Genomic DNA, 26,785 nt, shown 5'->3' with positions numbered 1-26,785 from the left:
GAATAACATTTGTTTTTACTTAAATTGCAGGCTCACAAAATATTGTTCTGCGCTTCCACAGGATTTCTTTTCTGTTACAACACGATGCGAACCCGAAATGTTTCCTTCACGACTTGAAGATGCGTTTATTTTCCTTCCATTTCCACCAAACAAAACTGCGCGTTTATGATTATTATTATTATTATTATTATTATTATTATTATTTATCATCAGTACAACAGAAGTCTGCAGAAACATTTAAACTAAAGATTGTATTCCCATTCTGCGCCATCGGATCACATTTGTGTCCAAAGTTTAACGCGGCTTTGACATTTAAATGTAAAAAAAAAAAGGGTGCAAAATCAGAAGATTAGGCGGCGAAGAACAAAAGCGAGGATCGCTCATTCCCTGCTCGGCCGTCAATCTGCTGAAGCGAGGCGCGTCTGAAGACGTTTGGGGCCCGCGGCCTTCTCTCAGGGCCCCCGGAGGTCAGATCCGAGCGCAGCCGGAGCGCGTCGAGCGGGAGCTGGTCGAGGAACGCAAAGCCTCACGCTGGATTATTCTGATGCCTAAAGGCACTTTAAAAGTCTGCCTCGTTATTCTGCGCTTCGCTGCGAGAAGCGGAAACAGAGGAACGTTAAGGCCCGTAATAAGTGTCGGTGCGGCGCAGCGACGCGGGGCGTCGTGAGGCCGAACGGACAGAATAATGATATTAGAGCTTCCAGCATTTTATTTGAATTAAGAATGTATTTAAAATCACCCGTGATTTAGTTCTACAAGAAAATATTATAGTTCTTTACAGATTTAGAAACATTTCAGCCTGTTTCAGTGTTAATCTGTTCAGAATACCGCGATGAAGTATTTAAATGTGGAGACAAGAAAACGCTTTATGATGGAATAAAAAAAGAAAACACCAACAAACGGTTGTAAAAATATAATTGCAGAAAGAAAGTCATGTTCTTGTTCATCTTAACATCCAGATGCGTGATGGTTGTTGTCAAGGGCAACGCTGCAGCGTGATGCTGAGTCAGGACCGCGTTCTGATGAAGGACGATGCTGCGTAAAATCAGCGCCTCTGGGCCAGTGGCTCTGATCACACCTCGGTGGCCCCCGCTGATCAATGCCGATGAGGATCTCATGCATGATGAGTGGGAGAACATATAACTCCGCACAGATAGGATTCGAACGTGACCCCTTCTAGCTGAGGCGACAGCGCTAACCACTACGCCCCCAAAGTTATCACAACAAGCATATAACTGCAACTTTTTCTGGATATGTGTATTTTACGCAGCCGGATCATGTCTGCGTGAAGGCGAGGACGAGCGCGTGACTCTTCACAAACTGGAATCTTGGGACCAGAAGCAGGAACCAACACGGCTGTTTGGATCTTACGCATGGCGTTAAAGGGTTAAAGGCGAGGAGCGGGGAGCCAGCGCTGCACTTATCTCCTCTAATGACCTCCGAAGTAAAAGTCAATTACTTCTGCATCATGATGGGGGGGGGGGTCACAGGGGGGCGTTTGAGCTCTCCTCATTACAGCGGCTTCCCTGCAGCTTACTGGAAGCTCCTGCTTGGGGGGGTTCAGGCGTCTCCTCCTGCTCGGGGGGTTCAGGCTTCTCCTCCTGCTCGGGGTTCAGCCGTCTCCTCCTCCTGCTCGAGGTTCAGGCGTCTCCTCCTCCAGCTCGAGGTTCAGGCGTCTCCTCCTGCTCGGGGGGTTCAGGCTTCTCCTCCTGCTCGGGGTTCAGCCGTCTCCTCCTCCTGCTCGGGGTTCAGGCGTCTCCTCCTGCTCGAGGTTCAGGCATCTCCTCCTCCTGCTCGGGGTTCAGGCGTCTCCTCCTGCTCGGGGTTCAGCCGTCTCCTCCTGCTCTGGGTTCAGCCGTCTCCTCCTCCTGCTCGGGGTTCAGGCGTCTCCTCCTGCTCGGGGTTCAGGCGTCTCCTCCTGCTCGGGGTTCAGCCGTCTCCTCCTCCTGCTCGGGGTTCAGGCGTCTCCTCCTGCTCGGGGTTCAGGCGTCTCCTCCTGCTCGAGGTTCAGGCGTCTCCTCCTGCTCGTAAAACTGTGGTTTTGCTGGTCGAGGTTTTCTGTTGAACGATGAATACTTATTACTTTCGACAGATCGCACGGTGAGAATTATGAAGGTTTTCTTTTGATAAATAGAAAATGAAATCAGTTTGCGCGTACGCCTGACGCGTACCCAGAAACTCCAGATGCGTATTCTTCCTTTAACAAGTCGTATTTCCTGGTCAGGCGGCGTCTCCGGCTGCAGTAAATGTCATTCTCCGCGAATGCGTCCTGGCAGCTTGGCGTTTCCGCGTCACACCTGAGTGTTCTGAACGTTGACCCCGACCCCGACCCCCGCCACGCGACAGCCGGCTGTCGGTGGGCCCTGGAGCCCTAGAGGTTGCACGGTTCTTGCGACTGAACTTAAATCACCTGGTAGCGAAAGCACGTCCTAAAGTCAGTCGTCAGTCGTCAGAAATCAGGTGTGTGAGCGGCGATGAGGCGTGTTCGCCCTGCCAACGGTGGCAGCTCAGGCTCCGTGTCCGTCAGCGGCTGCCTCCAACAAAGATGCTTTATTGTCTATTGTTAGACCTGCTAATCAAACCTGATTTAACAGCTCGCAGGTATTTCTCTCTGCCTGGACGGCCTCGGGCATGTTTCTGGGAACAGGAAGCACGCGTAGCTCTTTTCTGTCTCATGCCTTTGTGTGCGTGGGGGTGGGGGTGTGTGTGTGAGGGGGGGTGCTGTCTGATTTTCAGCCTGGTCACATTTATTTATCACGACTCTAGTTCTAAATGACGATACGTTTGTACGTGTTTGGAAGTCTTCACGTCGGACCGAACCCTCCTGGTCACCTTTTAGTCGAATAAGAAAAGAAGCACTTTGGCAAAAGTGCTGCACATTTTCATTCGCTGATGTTTTCTGTCCCTTCCAGGAAGTCTTTTGGATTCCGTGTCGCGGCCATGGGTAGCAAGACTCTGCCGGCGCCGGTCCCTCTGCATCCATCCATCCAACTGGCGAACTACTCCCTCCTCCAGAGTTCCACCGGACTCCAACTGCCAGCAGATCATTTTCACAGCGTCTACAGCTTCAGCGCTCTCCATGCCATCCACCTCCACCAGTGGACCCTCGGCTACCCGCCGTTAGCCTTGCCCCGCTGCGCCATTTCCAAGATGCCTGCTCAGTTTTCTTCCATGGCCTCCATCCCTGTATTCCCTCACCTGATTCAGCCGAAGCAGGACTCGGCGGCGCTGCTGCAGGGCTCCAAAAGCAAGCCCCGCTTTGACTTTGCCAACCTGGCGGCAGCGGCCACTCAGGAGGATCACCTGAAGGCCGAGGACCTGAGCATGACGGGAGCTTCTGCCGCGACCGCACAGGTGTCGTCTCACCACCCGACCCCGGCGAGTCTGGGATGCTTCCTGGGTGTGACCAAGCTCACCTCGCCGGAGCGCAAGTCCAACCGAGGCCGGCTGCCCTCCAAGACAAAGAAGGAGTTTGTCTGCAAGTTCTGCGGCCGCCATTTCACCAAGTCGTACAACCTCCTGATCCACGAGAGGACGCACACGGATGAGAGGCCGTACACCTGCGACATCTGCCACAAGGCCTTCAGACGGCAAGACCACCTGAGGGACCACAGGTGAGACCGGAGAGGCAGATAAGGAATAGAACACAAAGCCACAGGTGCAGCATCTGCTTTAGTGCGACCTCCGCCCGTCAGAGCCGAGTTCCTTCACGCCGACGTGACGGCGTGGCTTTTTTATTTTTACACGTCCATGTCAGGCTTGTTTGTGTGTCGTTGAAGTTTCACTCACAGCTTGAATCGTCTTTTGATCAGCCTTCCATCCTTTTTCTCACGCCGACCAATCCGTTTAGAGCGAAGCGAGGAACTGAACGAATGCATGTATCCTATTATTACGACTCGTTTTTCCTCCTGTTAGCAGGAAGATTTTTTTTTTAGGTGCCCGATTAGTTTTGATTATGAATTAGACTGAATTTGGCATTCTTTATAAAGTCACGAAGGCGGGGACCGAGGTTAAGTGTGTCGCTCATCTCAGTCAAAATCATCTGAAAAAGGCGCTCTGCTTGGAAAATGATGAGGAAATCGAGTACTCTGATTGGCTCGACGGCCGGCACGGTGGTGCAGCCGGTTGCACTGTTGCCTCACAGCAAGGAGGTTCCGGATTCGATTCCCTTCTGTATGTTCTCCCCTGTATGTTCTTGTATAACATGTATAATGAATATATATATCTGCCTGTATAATGTATAATGAATACATATATATATATTCATTATACATGTTATACAAGTAGTACCATCGTTCCTAAATAATTGTAATTTTACTGCCTCAGGTAAATTTGGGGAAATTTGAACTACTGAGCAAGTGAAATTAGAAAGACAACCTTAACAACAAACAGAATTGCGTCTGGAACGTGTTGAGCTCCAACTGGAGTCAAAAACTCATCCCAGAATTCAGCTCCTCTCATTTCCCACCACCTCTCTCCTTATTCCTTTCATCTAAGGACGGACTCGAAAAGCTGCGTCGTGTTTTTCCAGCATCCTTAATTCCTTGCAGATAGTCGTCGTTCAATAGTTGTATATTGAAATTTATATTGTCGCATTGTGCTCTGTTTGTTTTAAACAGCGATCAGCGATTTTTGATTCCGTGCCGATTCTGTGTTACAATACAGAGTTCACAAATGTCAGATTTCATTTTTGCCTCTTGCATCAAGTCAAATCGACAAAAAAGAGTAGCACACCTTTTATTATTTATCTATTTATTTATCTATTCTTGAGTTGCAGTGAGTCTCTCGAATCGGGGGGGGGGGGGGGGGGGGGGGATCGACTGAACTCTCCAGTACAGGCTCATAAATCTACCGGAACAAAGCATCAAATAGTCGACGATGATTGTTTCTGAAATAACGTGTTTTGTTTGATTCATTACCGGTGATTGTGATCTGAGATCTGACGCAATGATGCAAGAATACTAAGCGCTTTCTGTGCTGTGTGTGTGTGTCCCCCCCCCCCCCCCCCCGCAGGTACATTCATTCCAAAGAAAAACCCTTCAAATGTCAGGAGTGCGGGAAGGGCTTCTGTCAATCCAGGACTCTGGCTGTCCACAAAACGTTACACATGCAGGTCAAGGAACTGAAGCCGGCAAAGATCAAATGATGCCAACCGGGAGGGAATGGGGGGGGGGGGGGGGGGCACTAGAGAAAGGAGAAGACCAAAGACAACAGTCCGAGAACAACAAAGGACTTTATCATCTCAGCGGTTGGAGGCTGAGTCCTCGGCTTCTATGGGAATATTCTTCAAGGATCAAATATCTCACCGGCAACGCCTTAAAGAAATGATTCAGAAACATTCGTCCTTAATGGACTTAATATGCAGCGTTCTCCAAGTCCGACTTGGGAAAGCTTGCGGCTGCTCAGCCCGAGTCTTGTGATCGATCCAAAGACATTCTGGACCCGACTGTCAATCAAAGGTTTTACTAGAAAAAGCGCTAATGATCAATAAGGTAGACGCATCTTCCTCCTTTCCAATGTTATTTTTGTACAGATACATCATATCAAAAATGTATTTTTGCACTTTAGCCTGATTATTGATTATTGACATATATCACTGGATTTCTTAAACGTATTTTCGAAAATTAATAATCATTTTTGAAATAAAATATATTACTTTAAATCACTGGATACGCGTCTTACTTTGTAGAGAGAAATGTTGCTTTATTTATTACGGTGATTATTAGCAGCTAGTAATCGGCACAGCGCTCGCTGCCGTCGTAATTATCACGTCGTTCATCAGAACAAAGGCTGAGAATCACACCTGGCCTCATGTTGGACCTCTTTCTCCATCGCTACCTATAGAAATATTCAAAAACCTCATAGTAGTTCCAAGGTGAAGTTTCTATATTTAATCCCAAAATATAATAATAAGTAAAAAATCCAGGTAGAATAATATATTTTAGAAATTTGTAGATTTTATTTACAGATACACAGAAACAATTTAGTACTTCATGCATAACCGATGAAACGACTGAGCGAAGCAATGCTGAAGACTACTGAATATATTCATTAGATAGAATGTTAGAGCAGTACAAGTACAGTCAAACAGTAGTATGTATTACAGTAAAGTACAGTCAAACATCCTTTCTATAGGAGGATTTAACAAAAGCCCTTGTGGTCTTGTTTCCTTTGAAAGTCCTTAGTACATAAATCATCGACATTTAACAGTACAAATAAAACTAATATTAAATTACTCCACAGATGCATGTAGTTTAAAAATGTAAAATTGCTGCACATGTAATGTAAAATATCAGGAAATGGATTCATGTTTCATTTTTTTTATTCAGAACCGTGTTTTTTTCCCCCATTTCTCACATTGTAAGTACCAGATATTGCATGTGAACCTTACTGTCTGTCTGTCTGTCTGTCTGTCTGTCTGTCTGTCCTATCACAACTTCAACCATCCACTACAGAAGTAACCGTCAGGAAGCCGTTGCTGCTCTACAGGTAACAACGGTGATGATTATCGTGAACTCATGTAATTATGACTTTTGCTGATCGCCTTTGTATTGCGGTGTGTTGCGAAACTCCACCCACTCCCACACTGTGTATAAATACACTGTGTAAAACCTTTAAAACCTTCCATTCAGACTTCCAGACATTGAACAAAACAGGAGCTGAACAATGAACAATGCGGGTGAATGCATTCACGTAATGTCACACAGCGCTAATCCAATTGTGCTGCAACAAACGTGCGCCTTTAAGGGCGCATCGTGTAATTGGTCTGAACGCAGCCAAATATTCTCCGAGTTACCGAGTTAGATCAATTCAAGAAATCTAATTAAATAGAATGCTTTGAAGACAAGGATTGTCTATCGGCATGGGGACGACTCAATATTTAAATAAATTCTGTATTTAAATCACAATTTCTTTTGGATGGATTAAGAATTTCCATCTCTGAAACAATAAAGCTTGAATAAAAAACAGGCACTTTGTGACATATGAGTGCATCTAATCACAATCACTGGGAGCCTGTGGAGCAAAAAGTGTTGAAATGAGTGTGTGAGTGTGTGTGTGTGAGTGTGCGTGCGTGTGTGTTGTGCAGGAAGAAAGCTGCTGGTCAAGGGGAAGGCGGACAGGCGAGCAGATGGTTGGCCTGTTGCTCATCGTTTTTTCTTCTTGCCAGGAACTCACCAGTCTGTCATCAACTCCAGGATTGTCCAGGGACACACACACACACACACACACACACACACACAGCTGCGCAGGTTGTGATGGTAACGGATGGTGTGTACGTGACATAAAGGCTGGTCGAACTTCTGGGGGGGGCACTACTCTGCTTGGTGACCTCGTGTCCTCAGTTCTGAACTCCAGCACCGAGCCTGCTGGGAGCAAAGAGTTCTCCTACAAAACGCCGGCAGGATGAAGATGTCACCTTCGGACGGCCGGTCCATTGTGTGCTCCAGTTTAACCTGGGACTCGTCACTTTTACAAGTTCCCTCAGGCTCGTTGGATCAGGCCGTCCTTTCGTGAGTCCTGGTTCACACCGGGCAAAGGGCACAGAAGAGTTTGAGCCTGATTACTTAGCATCACCGCGTCCGCTGGCTCTGCCAGGCCACGCCGTGGTGTAGCAGCTCTATGCTTCAGAGTAGCAGCTCTATGCCTCGGAGTAGCAGCTCTATGCCTTGTAAAATATCCTCCTGAGACCCAGCCAGTTAGCATGTCATCTATAGTGGACGTTTGTCCACTACAGAGGACATGCTTCACTGGTCTGCTGGAGTCTGTCCCAGCTTGCTATGGGTGAGAGGCGGCGTACACCTCAGACGTGTCGCCAACGCATTGCCGGGCCGCAGAGACGGACAATCATTCATCAATTCACCTAAGCTGCATGTTTTGGGAGGAAACCGGAGACATGGGGAGAACATACAAGGTCTGCCCAGAGAGAACCCGGTACCTTCTTGATGAGGTGACAGCTTTCCCACCCCACCCCACCTCCACTGTCCAGTAGTGACATGTGGATCGTCCCCCTGGCCTCGGCTTTACCTCTGTGTGTCCTCTGGGCCTGGGGGAAATGTCATTCACTGCTACTGTCCTTACTGAATGATTTAGGAAGGGCTGGCAGGGGGCACCGGGGGGGCAAGGTGGGGCTTTGCACAGTAGATGGTGCTCGAGGCACCGACACATTTATAGCTTCCCACCGCAGGGTGAGTTGGAGGGTGGCAGGATGGACACACACTAATCTGACAGGGACTGGCTGGCCCCCACCTTCACCCATGCTTCCTTCAGTGGGGGGGAGGAAATAGGGAGGAAAGTCCCCCCCCCCCTCTTTTCCAACAATTATAGAGCAGGATCAGAGAAGGCCAGGAGGTGAAAGTATCTCGATGAAAATCACTTCCACATGGCTGTGATGGCCTCTTTACGCCGTCTCAGCGGGGCGACCCAGGCGTGATGGCGCAGGGCGCCTTGCTGCAGCTGCCCCCGCACAGGACGATGGGAAACACTCGCAATAATAATAATCATAAAAAAACTACCGTGTGTAATTAAAATATGGCAATGCCTAATGGGGGCAGCAAGTCCTGGGTTCAGAAGCTTCAGAGGTCTTTGCTGCTCGAGAGGCAGAGCAGACAGTCAGGACAGTAATCTATGTCAGAGTAATGATCCTGTATGTGTGTGTGTGTGTGGGTGTGGGGGGGGGGGGGGGGGGGCACATACAGCTGATTCCTTTTAAGAATCCTGATCTGGATTTACAAGTTCTACCAATCGCTGCACGGGTTCCATTCAAGTTCCTCCGATAAACCTAAATAAATGGCGTTTAATGCTAAAATGGAATATGTTTTACTGACTCCATTCTGAATTAGATTGGTGGTGAGCTAGAGACCCCCCCCACCCCCAACCTCCGACATCACGCACCGTTCGGCGCTTGATTTGTGAGTGTTTGTGGCATTGAAGAACAAAGATGCAAGATGCAATGCACATAGGGAAAGAGATACCGAATGGGGAAAAGGTAATACCTTAGCAATACAATATGATTTATTAATAACTAATTAGCTTTTTTTTTATTGTTGTTGGGTCTAAATGCCGAGCACTGGCAAATTTCGACCCATGTCAGCAGGTCTCATTATTTTCTGATGGATCATCTCAAATTAAATATTGCAAATAGATTTATTTTCAAGCCACTGCATGCATGGATCTAAGATTGTTGTGAATGAGGGGCCATAAATGTGCAAAAGTCCATCCAGCCATCCAGCGCATCCCCCTGTTTAGTAAGATGTACATAGAATTCCGTCATTCTACGCTTCCCGTTTTAAAAACAAGCTAAAAAAACACCTCAGCTTTCATTTAACAGTTCCTAAGGGAATTGTCCAAAAAGATTCCTAATCCTAATCCACCTACAGTTAATATCAGACCCAGTGAAACCATCAAAGGGTGAAACAGGAAGTGACATAATACGCTGACAGAAATACCACGATCAATCGCTTTTAGTTTGATAACAGAGCGGGAAGCACAACACGAACCGCAAGCCGAAGTAAAGGTTTCATTTCTGCCATGTAGAAAACAAGGCATGAAGATAAGAAGCTGGTGTTACCCACACAAACAAGCCAGAGTACCGCCGTTTCCCATGAGCCACTCTGTCTTTGCTCGTATAAAACTAGCTCTAGTACAGTAATATAAAATAAGTGACACACTCTCCCATTTAATGGCCGTGTTGTGCGTCCAACAAAGGCAAGCTGGTTAATTAACAACCACTCAGACGGGCTTTCTCTCCTCTGGAACGAAGCAAACAGCCAAATTGAAAACGAATCTTTTGTCCAAAGAGAGAAAACGCTTTGATCTTTAGCTGTTCAAACTCAGCTCACGTGAAACAATGGCGACGGCCGAATGATTTACGGACGCGCTTACGCTCGAGGTTGACTCACACAACACTTACATAAACTAAATGCAAGTAAACGTCGGTCTGAATTACAACAGAAGAGAAGCTGGTGCCTTCGCCCGTGTTTGCTACGTCTGCTGTGAGGTCTGTTCTTTTTCTCTCTCTCTGTGCTCAGAAAATAAGTGCACGTATTTATTTATTACAAAGAGCAAATGAAACACAGCACGACCTTGAAACGGAGCTGCGTTAGCTTCACATGATGTCACTGAGTAGCAACGGTACTTCCTCCCGCGCTCGAACAACAACATGGTTTCTCCCTCTTGGGGAGTTTTCTGCACCAAACCCAACCGGACGCCTCCTTCTTCCACGTCATGGTTATATATCACAATTTGTACTTTGCTACACAAAGATTTTATTTTAAATTCGTATTTTTCTTAATAAGCCAGTAGGGCGTGATCATTTTTTTATTCCATTTGTTTTTATTTCGAACTTTTCGGGCAATTTTAGTCAAGCTTATGTTAAAAAAAATTGAATTCTTCTCACATGATTTATAAAACTTTTCCAATGAATTTACGGTATCAAATGTTAGTTTCAACTCTTTTTTTCAAAAAGCACGAGCCTGTTTTATAAATTCTGGTTCTATTTGGAGTCAAATCGGGGGGCCATAAATGATTTTCATGGGTTCCCATTCTCACCAGCAGCTCCTAGAGCAGCCGAAAATGATCCGAATAGTGGACGATGATGGCAGCCTGAATGACACCATGCCTGCCGCTCTGGATGCAGATGGTGACATCAAGTTACCAGTGTGTGCTACCAGAGTGTGTTACCTCCACCTGAAACTACGTAAAAAATGTGTGTACTTACTTAAAAACAAGATCTATGACCGTGAGGAAGAGTAGACAGTGACAGCATTTTTACATGAACGATTATTCATAGATATTTTACGTTGTCAGCTGTTTATTTTGTTGCCTGAATAAACAAACTATTTCTGTGTTACAGCCTCTCAGTTTGTTTGTCTTTGTGTCCGTCTGTTTGGCAGCATAACTCGAAAAGTTACCGCCGGATCACGATGAAATCTTCCGGAAATGTTAGGAATGTTTCCAGGAACAGATGATTAAAATATGGTGATGATCCAGAAGAGATTCTGGATTCCGGATCACTTTGACATTTCTGTTAACATTGCAGCGAATGGCGCTTCAAAATTTGTTCCTCAATATCTTGTTTGATTATTGACCGATGTTTATGGGATTTGACACAGTCATGTACGGAGGGAGGGGGGTCTCTATCTGGATTGGATTGCGGATACTGTCGCGATACAAACTAAATCTGGATTTTCTTATTTACTTATAATGGAGGCTTTTTCAAAAAAGTCTTGTAAAATCTGCATTCAAGTCACTCAAAAAAAACCTCCACTGGTGGCAGCCGTACACCCGCTAATCTGTACACAGCAATCAGGTGAACTTAATGGTACAACAAAGCTCCATCATCCACGAAAAGAAGAGAGGCGCCCAGAGTCAACCAACCATGGCACTAGAAATGCTGTAGATAAAAACTAGAAACAGAATGCGTGATAAAAGTCAGCCATGATGGAGTCCGTCTATTAGTATGGGGCACAGGTTCGATAAGAATCCACGAGGGACGGGAGCAAGTCAAGTTTAAGTAGTTTATTTCACAAGAAATGTTCAAAGAAAATATAAAGAGCCATAAAATATTACCCACCAGAGCTCCTACAAACTGATATAACTATAAAAAGAACACAAACAAAATGGGGAAAATTCGTGGGCCCACAGCAGAGATCACAAAAGCAAAGGCTCAAAGTGCAAGGAAAAACCAAGGGGGGGGGTAGAACTGCTGCCGGGAACCCTGGCCTCAAAAGAACGAGAAAAAGAAAAAGAACTAGCAACTGAGAACAACACGAAGCCCTGGTGGGCATCAAATCCAATAATCGTAGTAGTGAAGAGTACAAAATAAATGTAATGACACTGGGAGGCAGGCTCACAGTCTCTGATGGAGAAAACAAAACCCCCTGCGAGGGGCGGTGGTCACACGGCAGTACCAAGGTCGCAGAGCAGATACAGGCTGGTTGGGAAGATCCCCATAATGCAACATTCCAGCAGTGCAGCAAGACGCAATCCAGGAAACACAGTAAATATTGTAAAATCGTTTTTACAAGATTTACTGCCCAACATTTTTTCCTCAACTCATTTGAGTGGCAGCCGGACAGTTTCAGAAGTTATCAAATATCTGAGATTTCGAGAGACTTAATGTTTCTACCGTTGTGTGGATTTACAGACTCACGACGGTGACGGGGCTAAACTGAGCTGAGCTGCGTCTGTCTCTGCGGCCGACGGCCTAAAGCCGCCGTGCAGGCTTCCTAATTCACTAGTACCTTTCAATGATATTTAAATGCAGATGTGACATCATCACAAACCGTTATAAAAGTGAACTTGAAGTGTCTTCAACGTCTGTTTTTTTTTTTTGTGGGGACACAGGTCTCTGGAAAGTAGACGCTGACGCCACAAGGGAACAGAAGGGTTATTACGAATCATGCACTTTTTCCCACAATCATGTGTGTGTGTGCTGCTGTCCAGCTCACAACTTAGGTGTAATGGGAGCTATTGTTGCGCCTGCATCATAGGGAGGGCCTGGGTATTTGATTTAACGCAGGACCAAGCTAAATCAGAAGATAGTTCACATCTCTGGATGACATGATGCACCAGGATGCTTCTTGAAGCCACTCTGGCTGTTGCTCGGCATCGCTGGTGGTGTGGAAGCGCATACACAAACCCTGCGCGAGGCTTATTTGCTCTATGGCTTGTTTGCTGACTCTGTCTTTCCTCCTGTGCGCCCCTCAGCTCGCATTCCCATCCAAGCGGGACTCATCCTGTGCTGCGCAGGGAGCCGTTGCCCTTTCCCTCTCTTCCACAGTAGTCTGTACATTCTCTGATCCCCGAGCAGGAGGTAGAGGTTACAGACGGAGAGGTCCATTCTGTAATTGGAGGATACGTGCTGGAGGTGGCCGAAAGGCTTCCCGGAGTCCGAGAGGCAACGCTGCGAGGTATGGGAAGGATGAAGAAGAGGTCAGCAAAAGCAGATAGGGCTCACCGAAGAAAAAAAAAAAAAACCTTACTGAGTGTTTTCTCTGAAAACCTCGGAGACACATGAGATATGCTTTCACCCAGAGACGCATCACAATGTCTTCCCTGTGCTGCCCCCTCCTCCGCTCAGCAAGCCGGGGCTGCAGGGAACTCCACGACCTGAGGAGGTGGTGGGTGGTGGACAGTGGAGGTGCAGAAATGTGCATGAAAAGCATCCCCAGAATCCTTTGCTGCTGCCAATGTTAACATACGCCAGGGGATTCGGTATCAAAGTTTCCAGTATTTGGCTCCACAAACACAATAGCCGCTAGGAAAACACGAGGCGAGGAGCTCCCTGCTGACTGCTCGAATAGAGAATGTTTAATTATGAACATTTGGGAAATCTAAATGCTCTGCCTGAGCACTTTGCACCAGGCGCCCTTCCCTCGCTTGAAAGCGTAGTTCAAAGTCTTTCGCCGGCATCGAAGCGGCGCTCAGGTTCGCCATTGTCATCCTGCCCAGCGGGGAAGCGTTTCCTCATTTCAACTTCATTTCTGCCATCAGGATGAAGGAAAACCCGCCGGAGGAGAGACGCCGCGTCGCTGGAAGTCACTCGTCCACTCGACTTACACACTCCGAAACACAAAGGTATGTGCTTAGTGACAGGAAGTCGCTGTTACGACGGGCAGAATGCGCTGGCAGCGGAGTCGTAAGTGAGTGTGTACGCTCTTTTCTACAGGGCGAGAGGTGGGATACACCCTGGACAAGCCGCCAGTTCATCACACACACACCTACAGACAATTTATCAGAACCAATTCACCCAAGTTGCATGTTCTTGTTGGTGGGAGGAAGCTGGAGAACCCCGAGAGAACCCACGCAGACACAGCGCAGGACATGCAAAGTTGGATTTGAGCCTGCAACCTTCTTGTTGTGAGGCAACCGTGCTACCGCTGTGCCACCGTGCTGCCCGGCGTGCTTTTTGCTCTCCGAGCACCGAGGCCATTATCCTCTCCATGAGTGCAAAAATAATTGTTTTAATCTGCTTTGGACGAACCCCAATGTCAAAGAGAGAAAACAAATCCCTGCATTGCTACATTGCTACATTGTAATATTCCCAAAATGGTATTTCTGTCGAGCTTGCATGTTGTCTTTGTGTACGTGTGGGTTTCCCCTCTACTGTGTTGGAGCATCATTAGGACATGTTGTTGCAGTGGCTCACAACTAACTCTACATTCTTCTTCTTCATCTTCCTCTTCTCCTCCTCCTCATTGGCTTCATTGTGAAGGTTCTATAGTTGTAGGAAGTGATCGCACGCTTTCATCTTTAAACCATGCGACTTGCATTAGTCACATACATCCTGCTCAAATGTTTAAGTCTACATTTTGGCTATTTAATATATATATATATATATATATAGAGAGAGAGAGAGAGCAACTTTCCATTAAGCCTGTCTCTTGCGAAGTCAAACTTGAAACATGTGCTTTTAGTTTTCAGCTGCGGCTCTTGAATGCTGGATTGTAATTCATCTCTTTTAACGTCCGGCTCTTGCCACCCTGCTTCACCCCATCCTCTGTTCTGCTGTACGTTGCTATGACCAGAGGTGGCCACGTCTTTCTCACTCATCCACGGGAGGCTTTCTGCTGCCCTGCAGCTCCAAGCCTCCTCCAGCCAAACACAACAGCAGCGAACCCACGAGGCCGGCCTCAAACAGCTCCTTTAGCGAGTGCACCGAGGTCTGACGGATCCTTTTCGCCTTTTCTCCAGCGATCGGAGTTTAGCTGCTGAGTCGCCTATTGACACCATCAAAAACCTTTATGATGTGTTCAGAATGGAACCGGCTCAGAACCGATCACGGAGGTCAAATGTCAAGTTGTTGCAGCCCCGTTCCTTAATTAAAGGCGTCTTTCAAATGAACGAAGAACAACTCCGTGGCTCCGTTTCTCAAATACATGCTCATGGAACAAACTTAAGAGTAACTTAAGGACAGAAGGAATGAGGCAGAGTAATGACATCATTAAGGTCTGGAGTGTGTATACAGAATACATTTATATATATATATATACACAGTATAAAGAGCACTAAATTGGTAGCTAGCCAATATATATAAATAAACATAAAATGGTGATATTTTTAAACTAGAAAACCACTCAGAGAGCAGACCTCCGCCAAGCAGCTCATTCCCCTTGTAATTAGATTCACACCGTCTACATGGTGATCTGGATCATCAGCAACAGGTTCTAGATTGTTCTTGGTATCTCTATACACCTTCAGGCCTGACACCCCTGGCGGGACAATCCTGCCCTCGTCCTGCGCGGTCGCAGCGGCGAGGTCGAACGGGAGGTCCAAGAGGACGACTGAAGTCAACCCATCCCGGAGGACTGCCCACCCAACCGGATTTTCATACCACCGACGGCCTGCTCCTCTGTTTTTAGTTTTTTTTAGGTTTGAGGTGGCTGGGAATGTTGGGATTGAGATACATTTTGGCACAGCAATAGAACAGAAAGACTTTATTTATCCCAGACCTGGGATAGAACAATAGAACAAAAGCCTGGACATCTTTCCTCACACAGACTCTGAAGGCCTGTGGACAGACATGTACATTCAATCTGAACAGCCAAGGGGGCGCACGGTGACGAGCCTCGTCTTCCTCGCTACTCTCCCACACAGCCCCTCCCAAAGAGTTTCTGTTACTTCAAATGTGACGGCAAAGAAAGAAAAGCCCTTGGTCTGGCGCTGTGCTCGGCCTCCAGAGTCGGAGTTTATCTAAAAGCACAAGCAAAACAAGAGCAGCATGGATGAAGGATGATGATGAAGGGCCTTTGATCCCTTCCCAAGAGCAACTTGGGTAACCTTATTCAAACAGCCCCTCATTTCCTTGTGTGCTCCTTCCTTCTTCAAACCAAAGGCTTTGGTTTGAACTAGTTCGTGATGGATGCATATCGGACCCCTTTGTGACTGTGATGTTTGGTGACTGAATTTAATATATATATTTTTACAAGATAATGATTTTTTTTCAAAAAGACTTCATTATAGATGCGTTTCCAGATCGCTCTCGAAATGTAATGAGATCTAAGGAAGGCCGAGACCCATCTGCAAGATCCATCCAGTAGTTATTTTGGAATCCTGCAAACAAACAGACAAACAAACGCTGTCAAAAACAGAACCTCCTTGGCGGCGGTAACTAATCCGTTGACATCGTACCCCCGTTTTCTTTTTGTTTTTTTATCAATCCGGATCCGATTCGGTGGAAAGACAGAGATCCCCACCCTACATGCTTATTTTTCAGATTCCATAACCATTGATCAATCATGAACCAAGATATTGAGGAACACATTTTTGACTACAATGTGATCCAGAATCCAGGATCTCTTCTGGATCTTCACCAAAATGTAACCGAGGCTAGATCAGACGTATTGGCTTTGATTTTCCTCAGGCTGTTTTTTCCACGAAGCCCTGGGCATGATCAGTGTCAAACCTCAGAGTCAAAATCACATGCATGACAGAGAACAGAGACGACAATAAAATGAACTGTTTAAATAGGAAGTATCTCTGGAAGTCCATCACGAGTCTCGACGTATTTCATGAAAGCATCATCTGTGTCAGGGTTTGGTCTTCGATACGTTTATGTGTTTTTGGTATTTCTTTTCAATCATTCTGTTCTCTCTCTCTCTCTGGGCAGTGGGCGTGGCAGAGGAGGGACCGGCAGAGCGGCGCAGACACACCTGCGATGCATCTTCCCATTATCCAGCTGTTTAAATCACTGCTCACCTGTGCTGCTATCCACCGGATTATTCAGCAGCCTCCCGTGCCTGCTTTGGAGGATACCTGCTGGAGGCCGCTCAGCGTGCTTTTGGTCTGAGCGGCCGTCCCTTTCCCAGCTTGTATTTGATTATTCCCTTTTGGCTGTGTATTTAGCTTCTTTTTTTTTTGTACTGTTGTATTTTTCCAGCCTGTAAACTAGAACTGTCTTTGGCTGTGACTTCTGGTTTTGCTTATTGTACAATCCAGCTCGTTATTCTCGAGTTTCTTTTGGCTGTGATTTTGTGTTTTCTCATTGGACGTTCCCGCCTGTCCCTCCTCAGTGCCCTTTTGACTGAGCATTTTTTGTTGGAGCATAATTAAAGACTTTATACTGACTTTCTGTCTCTGTCTTTGGGGTCTTTCTTTCTGCTAGTCCTGACGGGGTCGCAACAATCTGAGACATTCTGTCAAATTAATCAGATCTCAGCCCCCAACATTGCAAGGCCCAGGATGTGAGACGGGACAGGCACTCAACACCAGCCCCTCTCATGTCCTCCCTCACTACATCCATGTATCTTCTCCTGGGTCGTCCTCTAGCCCTGTCCTTCGCATCGTCCTCCCCAACACCAGCCACTCTCATGTCCTCCCTCACTACGTCCATGTCTCTTCTCCTGGGTTGTCCTCTAGTCCTATTCCCTGGCAGTTCCATCCTCAGCATCCTTCTACCGATATAGTCCCTGTCTCTCCTCTGGACATGTCCAAACAAACAAAGTCTGGTCTCTTTAACCTTGTCTCCAAAACGTCTAACCTTCACTGTCCCTCTTATTGTCTCATTTCTAATCCTGTCCAACCTGGTCACTCCAAGGAGAACCTCAACATCTTCATCTCCGCCGACTTCTAGCTCCACCTCCCGTCTTTTCCTCAGAGCCGCTGTCTCTAAGCCGTCCATCATGGCTGGCCTCACCTCTGTCTTCTAGCCCTTTCCCTTCATCCTCGCTGACACTCTGATTGTGTTTTGCATCATGTTCAGTGTTTCATGTTCGGGCCTCCGAACTGCCACTATCGTTGGCATATTTCGCAATGACTACTAGAAATCCCCTTAAGTCATCAATGCAAGTACATAGTGCACCGCCAAAACACTAGCCCCCACCCCCCACCCCTAAGTGGGGCCCCTTTGGCTCCTGTATGACAGCTGGATCTTGTTAAGTGGACACCTCCACAACTGTACTGTCATACATTCAGCATTAGTCAGCTCCAAAACAGAAAACAGCTGTGTGTGTGTGTGTGTTTGTTTGTTTTTGTCAAAGACGTTTTTTGGTTTTTTTTTGTGCTTCCAATGGTCACCTTAACACTTTTTGATTGATCTATTTTAGTCGTTCTATCTGAAGGAATTCTGTTCAACCCCACAAGCTTCAATTCACTGACTATATCCTCACTGACTATATCCTCCATCCCGAGATAAATATACAGTAACTATTGAATGCGTTGTTTCATTCTGCATGATAACGGGTGAGGCACGGCCTCGCCTGCCTCCCCTGACTGCGCATCACTGGTTAAACAACCACCAGAGCGCTGACTGGTGGCTCTGGCGTGACATCAGAACATAATCACACGTAATTTTCACATATTTACTTGCTATACTTCCTTGGTTGCTAATTAATTGTGTGTGTGTGTTTGTGTGTAGATAGATGAACTAGACCCATTTTAATTTGATCATATTTCGGTGATACCATAGCTGAGCTCTCGCACCGAAACGCAATAACTGACACTGTTTATGTCTATGTCTTTATCACCGCCGTCGAACTGGAAGAACTTCCTCATTCATTGAAGCAAAGTGTCTGTCAGGGCCTGTCGTAAAGGCAGCGTTGGCTTTGCAGATGAGTTCCTGAACGAACTGTCGCTCCTTCCAACATGCAAATCACGAAGCGATGTGGGTAGCCTGAAAAAAGGGGGGGAAAACACAACAACCACTAATTATCTGGAAGGCTCATAGTTACTGCTATGAATTATAGGCAAGCACAAGCAGAGTTCAGATATAATGGCAGGATGAAACAATAAATGGTATTCAGAGTATCCTGAACTGGTTCCAACTGCATTCACACATCTCCTCTCAGCCGCACCGCAGCCACCTGTGGCTCGATTATTGCACAGTCTTGTTGCCCTGCCAGACTTTGTTGAGCACTCAAGGGCATGCAGCTAATTCCCCCGGCCAGTTGCCAGACAAGCGTTTGGATTTTTATAAAACCAAAGATTACATTTAGTTTCAGACTAATAATTTAACATTAAAAATATTTACGCCTTTTCATGATACATATACGTGAGGCTCAGAAAAATGTCCTTTAACACCATCACACAATGAACGTGTAACATTATGAGGACAGTTCTGGAGTCGACTGCCCGACCTGTCTCCGGTGATTAATGCTGAGGCCCCCGTGATGGGCAGCACTGACTTTATTCCTTCAGCAGCTGCTGTGGGACCATCGGATCTTTTGGTCTTGCTGACACTGTGGTCGGCTGTTGCTTGGATGAGTGGCTGATTACATGAGTGATGAAGACTGGGGAAAACCTTAAAATACCCACAAAACCTTCAGCAGACCACAGAGACGCTGCGTGTGTGTGTGTGTGTGATGTGCACAAAGTGCATAATCGTACAGAATCCGACAATTCAGAGCAAGGATCAGAACAACTATTTGTTTTTAATCAAGTTTTTCCATCAAATGAATAAATAAGGAGCTGGAGCTAAAAAAATAAATAAAAATAATACGACATATGGGTGCAGAAATCGATGATGTACTCCTGGAAGTCACCACACGATTCTCGAGCTGGTTGTCCATCGCTCGAGCTCGCCATGCAAGCCGTGGAGACTGACTTGTTGTTGTTGTCGATCAACCAATAGGCGAACAGTTCAACCCGAGACACACTTAAGACCGCCCCCGCATTGGAATAAAAAGATTTTGCTGCATTTTTCGTCTGCAGGATGAAAGAAAAAAATATAAGATATTATTTATTTATTTATATTTAATTAATTTATTTCCACATATAGTTTTAATTTTTGAATCTTGTTTTATATATATTTTTTATATTTTCCTTTTTTTCCTCCCATTTATATTTATTTTTAATTGTGGCAGTTCCTCCATACTATTCTGCCAAATATTCAAAACTTCTATTTGAAAATCGCAGCACATAACGGATGTTGTTTTTTCAAAATATTCCAACTGTATTATTTGTGTTAATTAATTCCACGACTGCTGGTAAAGAATTGAAGTCTGACGCTGATCAAAAGCGGACACCTTTGATCATGAGTGCAATTATTAAGTATTGTTATTAAACTTCACTTCCTTACTCATTATTATCACGTTGGTTTATTATTACCTTTATCCACCTTGTGTTCATTGGAACTATTTGTCTGGGCTCCAGCCCCCACTCAGACCCTGATGATCCTTTACCTCTATGTTCTGGCCCCCCACCACAGAGCAGGCCTCACAGCCACCAGTGATTCAGGCCTTTAATCAGGAAAGGAGGTGGAAGTCCGGTTTGAGCGACAGAATGGAGGAAGGATTTTCTGAGCAGCTTCAAGCTGCCAAATTTCTAACAAAGCTCGTTTGTCAAAGAAGCACTTTGGGAAAACACCTTTCACTCGGTGGCACATTTTTGGATCAATTTCAACCGGCAGAGAGGGACAATGTGACGTTTGTCTCCGCGTCCTGTGCTTCTGAACAGAAAGAGACATGCGATGGGACGCCGTCAGATGACAGGAATGGTACGTACGAATGTAAGAATATCGCAGTTGTGAAAAATGCAGGGAAACTTGCCACTTGCCCACTGTTGTAATAAGTTGTCGGTTTACTTTAAAGTGGAACAGCGAGGGAGCCGCGTGACCGGGGAACCTCCCGCGTAGGCCAATTAACTTGAGTGCTGTTAAATGAAGCGAAGACAAATGTTACAAATAACACAAATTAATCCAATCAAAATACACAATGTGAAATGCAAATGACAAATGAATGGCTCTTCGTCGGCCTCCTGGCCGTGCAGCAGCAGCAAGTTCAGTCGTGCACGTCTGAGACAGAGAATAAGAAAAACAGGTTCTTAACGCTCTGAGAGGAAACACATGCAGGCGTTTGTTGTTTTAAGACAGGACAACGCCCCAAACTCCTGCTCGTGTGACTGATTGGTTGTTTGTCTCTGTGTGGCCCCGCCTCTCGTCCATTGCAACCTGGGATAGGCTCCAGCAACTACCCTGATCCGCAAAGCTGGATGGATGGATGGATGGATGTTCACTTAGCATTGCTGGCGCGGGCTAAATACTGAAATGCTGCAGCATCTTTGTTAAGACGGCGGAGACGAACGGCCACATGCTCTTAAATTCAATTACTCAAGCTAAAAATAACTCCACAAAATTATAAAACTATCCAAAGATCTATCTAGAATTAGACTTAGAATGATTACTTATCACATCAGCAAAAAAATAATTAACACGTCAACATTGGTTTTACAATGATTCACTGTGTATTTGGGCTCTCCCGCCTGACCATGTCTGTTGCAGCTGACTCTACCACCAAAGAAGAAATTATGTCAGTCTGTTTGTGGCATAAATACCATTTATATATATATATATATATATATATAAACGTTTGTCAACAGTCAGTCAGTAACAGTCAGTAATATTGCCTACTTTGTACACAGGAATGGTGCATATGTAGAGCAGAGTGTGATGAAAGAGAGGGAGGGAGGATAGAGGAGGAGACAAGTGCTAACAGTAAGAAGTTTGGTCTCCTGTAAATGGAGAGAGAAGAGGAGTTTGATCACTGAATGCTCTCTTTAGAGACTCACCTTGAGCATCCCTGTGTTTTGGGAATGCAGCGCTCTGGCGAGGCACTGATAGTTATTTAAGAGGTGATGGTGCTCGGTCATTGATCACTTTGTGAGTGAGAAGAAAGATCTGGAATTCACTTCTGGATTTCACAGGAAGCTGAGAAGCTACCGCAGGAGAAACGTGATCTCTTTTCTGAGTTCTTTTCATTACACAAGCCACAGCATGCCAGACCAACAGCAGGGTTTGAATTTCTGACCAGCATGACGGTAATTAGTTACAATAATCTAACGTCAAAGTAACAAAAAGCAACAACTAGCGTTTCTGCATCCTTTTGGGACAGAATGGGTCTGATTTTAGCAAAGCAACAATAACCCCGGGATTCCAGACTGTGGTGCTGAAAGCCAGCGCGATGCCATCGAGGGTAATTAAACTTTAGATAACGACCATCTGAGGTTTTCGGGTCGTTATTAAACCGGGCCTTGACCGATCCAGTACGACTTTCTTATTTACGTTGATTTGCATGTTACATTTTTGGCAAACTTTTACGCCGGATTCCATTCCTGACGCAACCCTCTGCATTTATCTGTGCTTGAGGGCAGAACTGGCAATGCTGCGTTAGCTTCTGCTAACCGCACTACACTAAAGGCTGCATTCTAAACGTTACACTAATAATGAATATAAACTCTGGCAAATCGATACAAGGTGAGACCTGTTTAAATGCGTCATGCTGTGACTGTGTGATGTTCTTTCGTGGCGACACATTGAAATCCTCCATGTCTCATGCAGGTGCTTCGCTGAAATCTGCATCGCAGCTGAGGGATATTCCAAAATGATTCTCAGTGTTCATGACATTTATCAAAGAGCACTGCAGAACATTCCTTCTCCTCATTACAACACACATTAAACCACCGGAGGGGTTGATGCTTTTTCAACAGTTATTTGCTGCTGTTGGTTAAAATTTAAGGGCGTGTCAGATTAAAATAAAGATACAGAGAGGTAGCTAGATTTTGGAATCCAACAGCCACAGCGGATGCCAAAGTCAGCGAGTTACCAAACCCTGCTACTAATGCACAAGCACTCACACGTCTCCATGCTCATATAACATTGTAGGACTGATTAAATGAACAGAAAGAGAGCAGAACAGTTCATGCGTTTGTGCGGCCCCTGAAGAGATGAGTGAGGGTCCGTAAATCAATAGCAATAAAAGAAAATAGCAATACATAGCTAATCAAGAGCAATAAAAAAACAAATGTCTCGTTCAATGATGCTCATCAGCATGTTTGACCTTTACCAAGGTCAAACAATCTGTTTAGCTTCACGGCTGATGCACCAGCGAGGAGAGAACATGGAATGTGGAAGCTCCAAACCCGGCGAGCAGAAACCAACGATTGTTTCCTTCACGTTATGTCATTGTTTCCAGAGCTGCTCAACAGATAGGATAAATATTTACAGAATACAAGCCATCCCTGCTGTTATATGTTTTATTAGATTACGCTATTCTATGCAGGCTTAGCGTACAGGAACATCTGTACTGACCCCAGAGTCCAGATGTAGGACACCTCCAAAGGCGGTCGAGAACAATCAAGCCAAGCTCCTGTGGGACGTCCATATCCAGACGGACAAACTGGTGATGTCCAACCAGCCTGACATGGAGCTGGTGGACAAACATCAGGAGACGGTGGTAGTGATGGACGGAGCGATCCAGAGCGATAGAACATCTGGAAGAAAGAACAGGAAAAGCTGGAGAAACACCAAGAGCTGAAGGAAGAGCTGGAGAAGAGCGAAGGCAACGGTGGTGCCAGTATTGATCAGGGCACTAGGGGCAGTAACCTCCATGCTGGGTGCATGGCTCCAGTATTGATCAGGGCACTAGGGGCAGTAACCCCCAACAGCATTCCGCCCAGGTGGGTGAGACGACGATATAATATCAGTAAATGCAGCATGACCTAAAGCACTTCTCCGAGGTGGGATAAGGCCCCTTATGTTAACAAACGTTAGCTTTGCAAATGTTTTTTGAGGGAGGAAATGAGTTCAATATGTTAGGCCTCAAGGACGCACACAATGAGTGCAGCAAGGACACTGAGACACAAGTGTGTGTTTGTTAAAAAAGAAAACTCCACGGGGCAACTTCAACCACAAGCAGTCACAGTCCAGGAAACGGCAAATCAATTCCAACCGGGCTTGTGCAACTGTTTCAGAAAGCACCAAAGAACGCGTTCTGTCATTCGGCGGAGACGAGACAAAGAAATCTCAGCGAGATGGCGATGGTGAGAAATTCTGTGTGAAGGGGAAACGCACTCTGGCTAAAAGATGAAGATGTCAATTCCACAATCGTCTGTTTATGAGCCTTATTAAGACAAGCTCAGCTACTCAAGCGAGCGCAAGCCTGCCCTCAACAGTCATGGCACTCCCGTCAAATGATATTCAGGGTTTGGCACTTAGCTCCCATGTGACCTTCGTAAACCTCGACTCAAGCAAACATAATTAGCAGGAACACTTAAAAGGCTGTGAAATATTTTCCTATACCTGCCCTCCCGCCGCATCCATTATTCTTTTTTTTTCCCCGAGTCCCTATTTCTGCTGCTATTTAGTGTATGCTTATATAAACAATAATTGTGCATCAGCCGTGTGCAGCGTCCGCCCGCGGCGGTTCGGCCTCCCCGACAGACAGAAAGCACAAACCTCCTTTGTTTCATATCGAGAACAGGAGTTGTATTGTGGTTAGGCTGTTTCGCTGCGATGGAATGCACCGTTGAAAGACGCTGGTTGGAAACACACCCACCTGTTTTCACTGGAGACGTCTCCACGGCTGTCACAATGACAGCTGCTAATTTTTTCGGTTGCTTATTTTATTTATGGGCGAAGAACAAAGTTCAAACCGACGCGTGGAACAGACAAGGGTCGGTGTCAGTGTTCACCGAAGCCCAATACTTCGTCTAACCTAATATCCACTAGTGCTGACTATTTACCACATGGGCTGTTTAGGTTTACTTGTGGGATTTGGATGAGGTTCTGCCCGTCATCCATGACTCTTTGAGTGCCTTTGACGTCTAAAGACGTTTTTTTTAAACCCAAACATTCACTGTCAGCCCTGACATTGAAATCTGCCTCTCTTCAACGGCCAATAACTCCAGAATGCAACATGGTAGGAACACTCCGAGCCGTTGGTTCAGGTATCTGGATGACACCTGGGTAAAAATCAGGACCCAAGAAGTGGAGGCCTTTACAGACCTCATCAACACGGGGAAAATGTATGTGTTACTTGTGCAATGTTCAGACCCCTGATACTTGCTGCTGCGAGGTTGTGATTGAGGGCATGAGCAGGCACGCGTCAGGGTGAACGTACTCCTGAGACAACGTAAGCCAACTCGGAGAAGATGGGAAGTTTTTTTTTCCCCCCATGGTGGTTTTAAGCTTTCCTCTCATCCCCTCCTCTGTTGCTGCCTCCCCGTTCATGGAAACAGGTGGCTGGGCGGTTTTTCTGATGGTTCCTTCTACACCACTGTAAAAGGTTTCCAACAAGGTTTCTGATACCTATCCTATTTCCCTGCTAACACATTCTCTTTCACACTAATTAAAGTATACACTCTATACTTTAATGTCATATCTGCATCTTGAAATTGAAAAACAAAAAAAATATTGTTAATATATAGGTAAATAAAATAGGAGTGCTCTTTGTGGTCAGTGCAGAGAGGAAGGAAGAAAGACAATAATGTATTAATCAAAAATGTCACCTTAATAACAAACAAACTTAGTAAGTAACACAACATCCAACTTGCATTTATCCATCCAGTATTCTAGCACAAGAAACACGTATTTTTGGTGACCCTTTCCTGAAAACATTTGCTCACCTTTTTAAATGAAAAGGACCTCAGGTAGACGATTAAGATACAGTCCTGAAGGTAACTTTATGTCAATAATTGCTTTTGAGTCATAGCTCCACTAAAATAGACTTCACATTTTTGTCACTTGCTTTCTTCTACGCTTAAGTTCTAAAAACGATTCATATATTTACATTATGCATTGCATAATTTATGCTTGGCAAACCAAGCACTGATTAGATGAGGACAGATTTGTATGCATCATTTTGATTTTGACGGTGCACTATATACTACAACCATCTGCATCTAGCCAGGGCGACACGCTCAACATAAAGCTCTTGGTCCGAGGACCCACACTGCATACCTCAGGCTCTTGTCTAAACAGGAAAAGAAGCTTGATTCAGTAGTCCTTTGTAGTGGATAAGTTTAGCGGGCAGCAAGCCAACTTCATGTAACAGCTCCACAGTGAGCAAAGAGGAGGAGCAGCTGCAGATATTTTGTATTATCTGATGACGGGCTGCTTCCGTAGATCAGAAGACTCTGTTTTCTACCTGTTTTCTCAGGTGTCATAGTTTTACAGGATTTGTCTCAGGAAATCAAATAATAATTTGTGTTTTTGTGTCAGAATTACTAGTACCCATTCGGGGATGCACTTGACCTCCCTCACATTATTGGACTGACCAGGGATCAGATTTACCTGTTACCTCTGTTTACTGACACTTCACTAACAAGAATAAACCGCTGTATAGATACAGTACAAAGCTATATTGCAGGAATAGTTGGGAAGCTGGGATGACAGGAAGTTGATGGGGGAAATGGGGATTGGACTAATTAGTGTGGCCCCGCGATGATTTGGCATCCTGTCCGGGATGTCCAGCAGACCTGTGACCCGCAGGTTGGATAAACGGCTGTCGACGATACAATACTGGTCGTCTCGGCTACAAGAAAATAGATGATGGATGGACTGACCTCCAGTTGGCTGGACGGATTAGGAACCGGGGGCGTGAAGACTCAGAGTTGGGGCATCTCCATCTCCTTCACAGCCTGTTTAAGGTGGGACCTTCAGAGTTTACGAAAAGGTTCAAAGGCTTAATGGGGCTTCATTGATGGTCCACCATTGAGCCAGCAGCGGAGATACTCCAGCCAGAGGCCACGCCTCCAACACCTCCCTCAGCATTTCTGCAGACACTGGCATGACCCTCCGCTCCCAGCTCAGATGTGGAATGACAAAGACTCATATTCCATCTCGCAGCTACGATACAGAATCTAAATCTATTTTAACAAGTGTTTCAAAAAAATTGATAAAACTAACAGTTAAAAAAAAGAATTCAGTCTATAAAGAAATTACTGAAATGCAAAGTTTAGGACGACAAGAACTTCCTAACGGTAGAAGATTGACACAACACTAGCGTCTTGCAACAGAGGACTGTTCAGGGAATTATTCCTCTGGCTATGTAAACGCCGTTGCTGCAGAGACAGG

The 26,785-nt window shown here is 45.7% G+C and overlaps 1 protein-coding gene across 1 annotated transcript; it reads left to right on the top strand.

Moving 5' to 3' along the window:
• The first annotated feature begins 2,940 nt into the window (after positions 1-2,940).
• osr1 (odd-skipped related transcription factor 1) lies at positions 2,941-5,148 on the top strand. Its single transcript, XM_068752303.1, has 2 exons — positions 2,941-3,614; positions 5,014-5,148. Exons 1-2 carry the CDS (start codon positions 2,941-2,943, stop codon positions 5,144-5,146), a joined length of 807 nt encoding a protein of 268 aa, XP_068608404.1. The 3' UTR covers positions 5,147-5,148.
• Positions 5,149-26,785: the final 21,637 nt, after the last annotated feature.

Source organism: Brachionichthys hirsutus, chromosome 18 (genome assembly GCF_040956055.1).
Source record: "Brachionichthys hirsutus isolate HB-005 chromosome 18, CSIRO-AGI_Bhir_v1, whole genome shotgun sequence".
NCBI lineage: Eukaryota > Metazoa > Chordata > Actinopteri > Lophiiformes > Brachionichthyidae > Brachionichthys > Brachionichthys hirsutus.
Note: the sequence above shows the minus strand (reverse complement) of the source record. Positions and strands in the feature narration are given on the sequence as shown.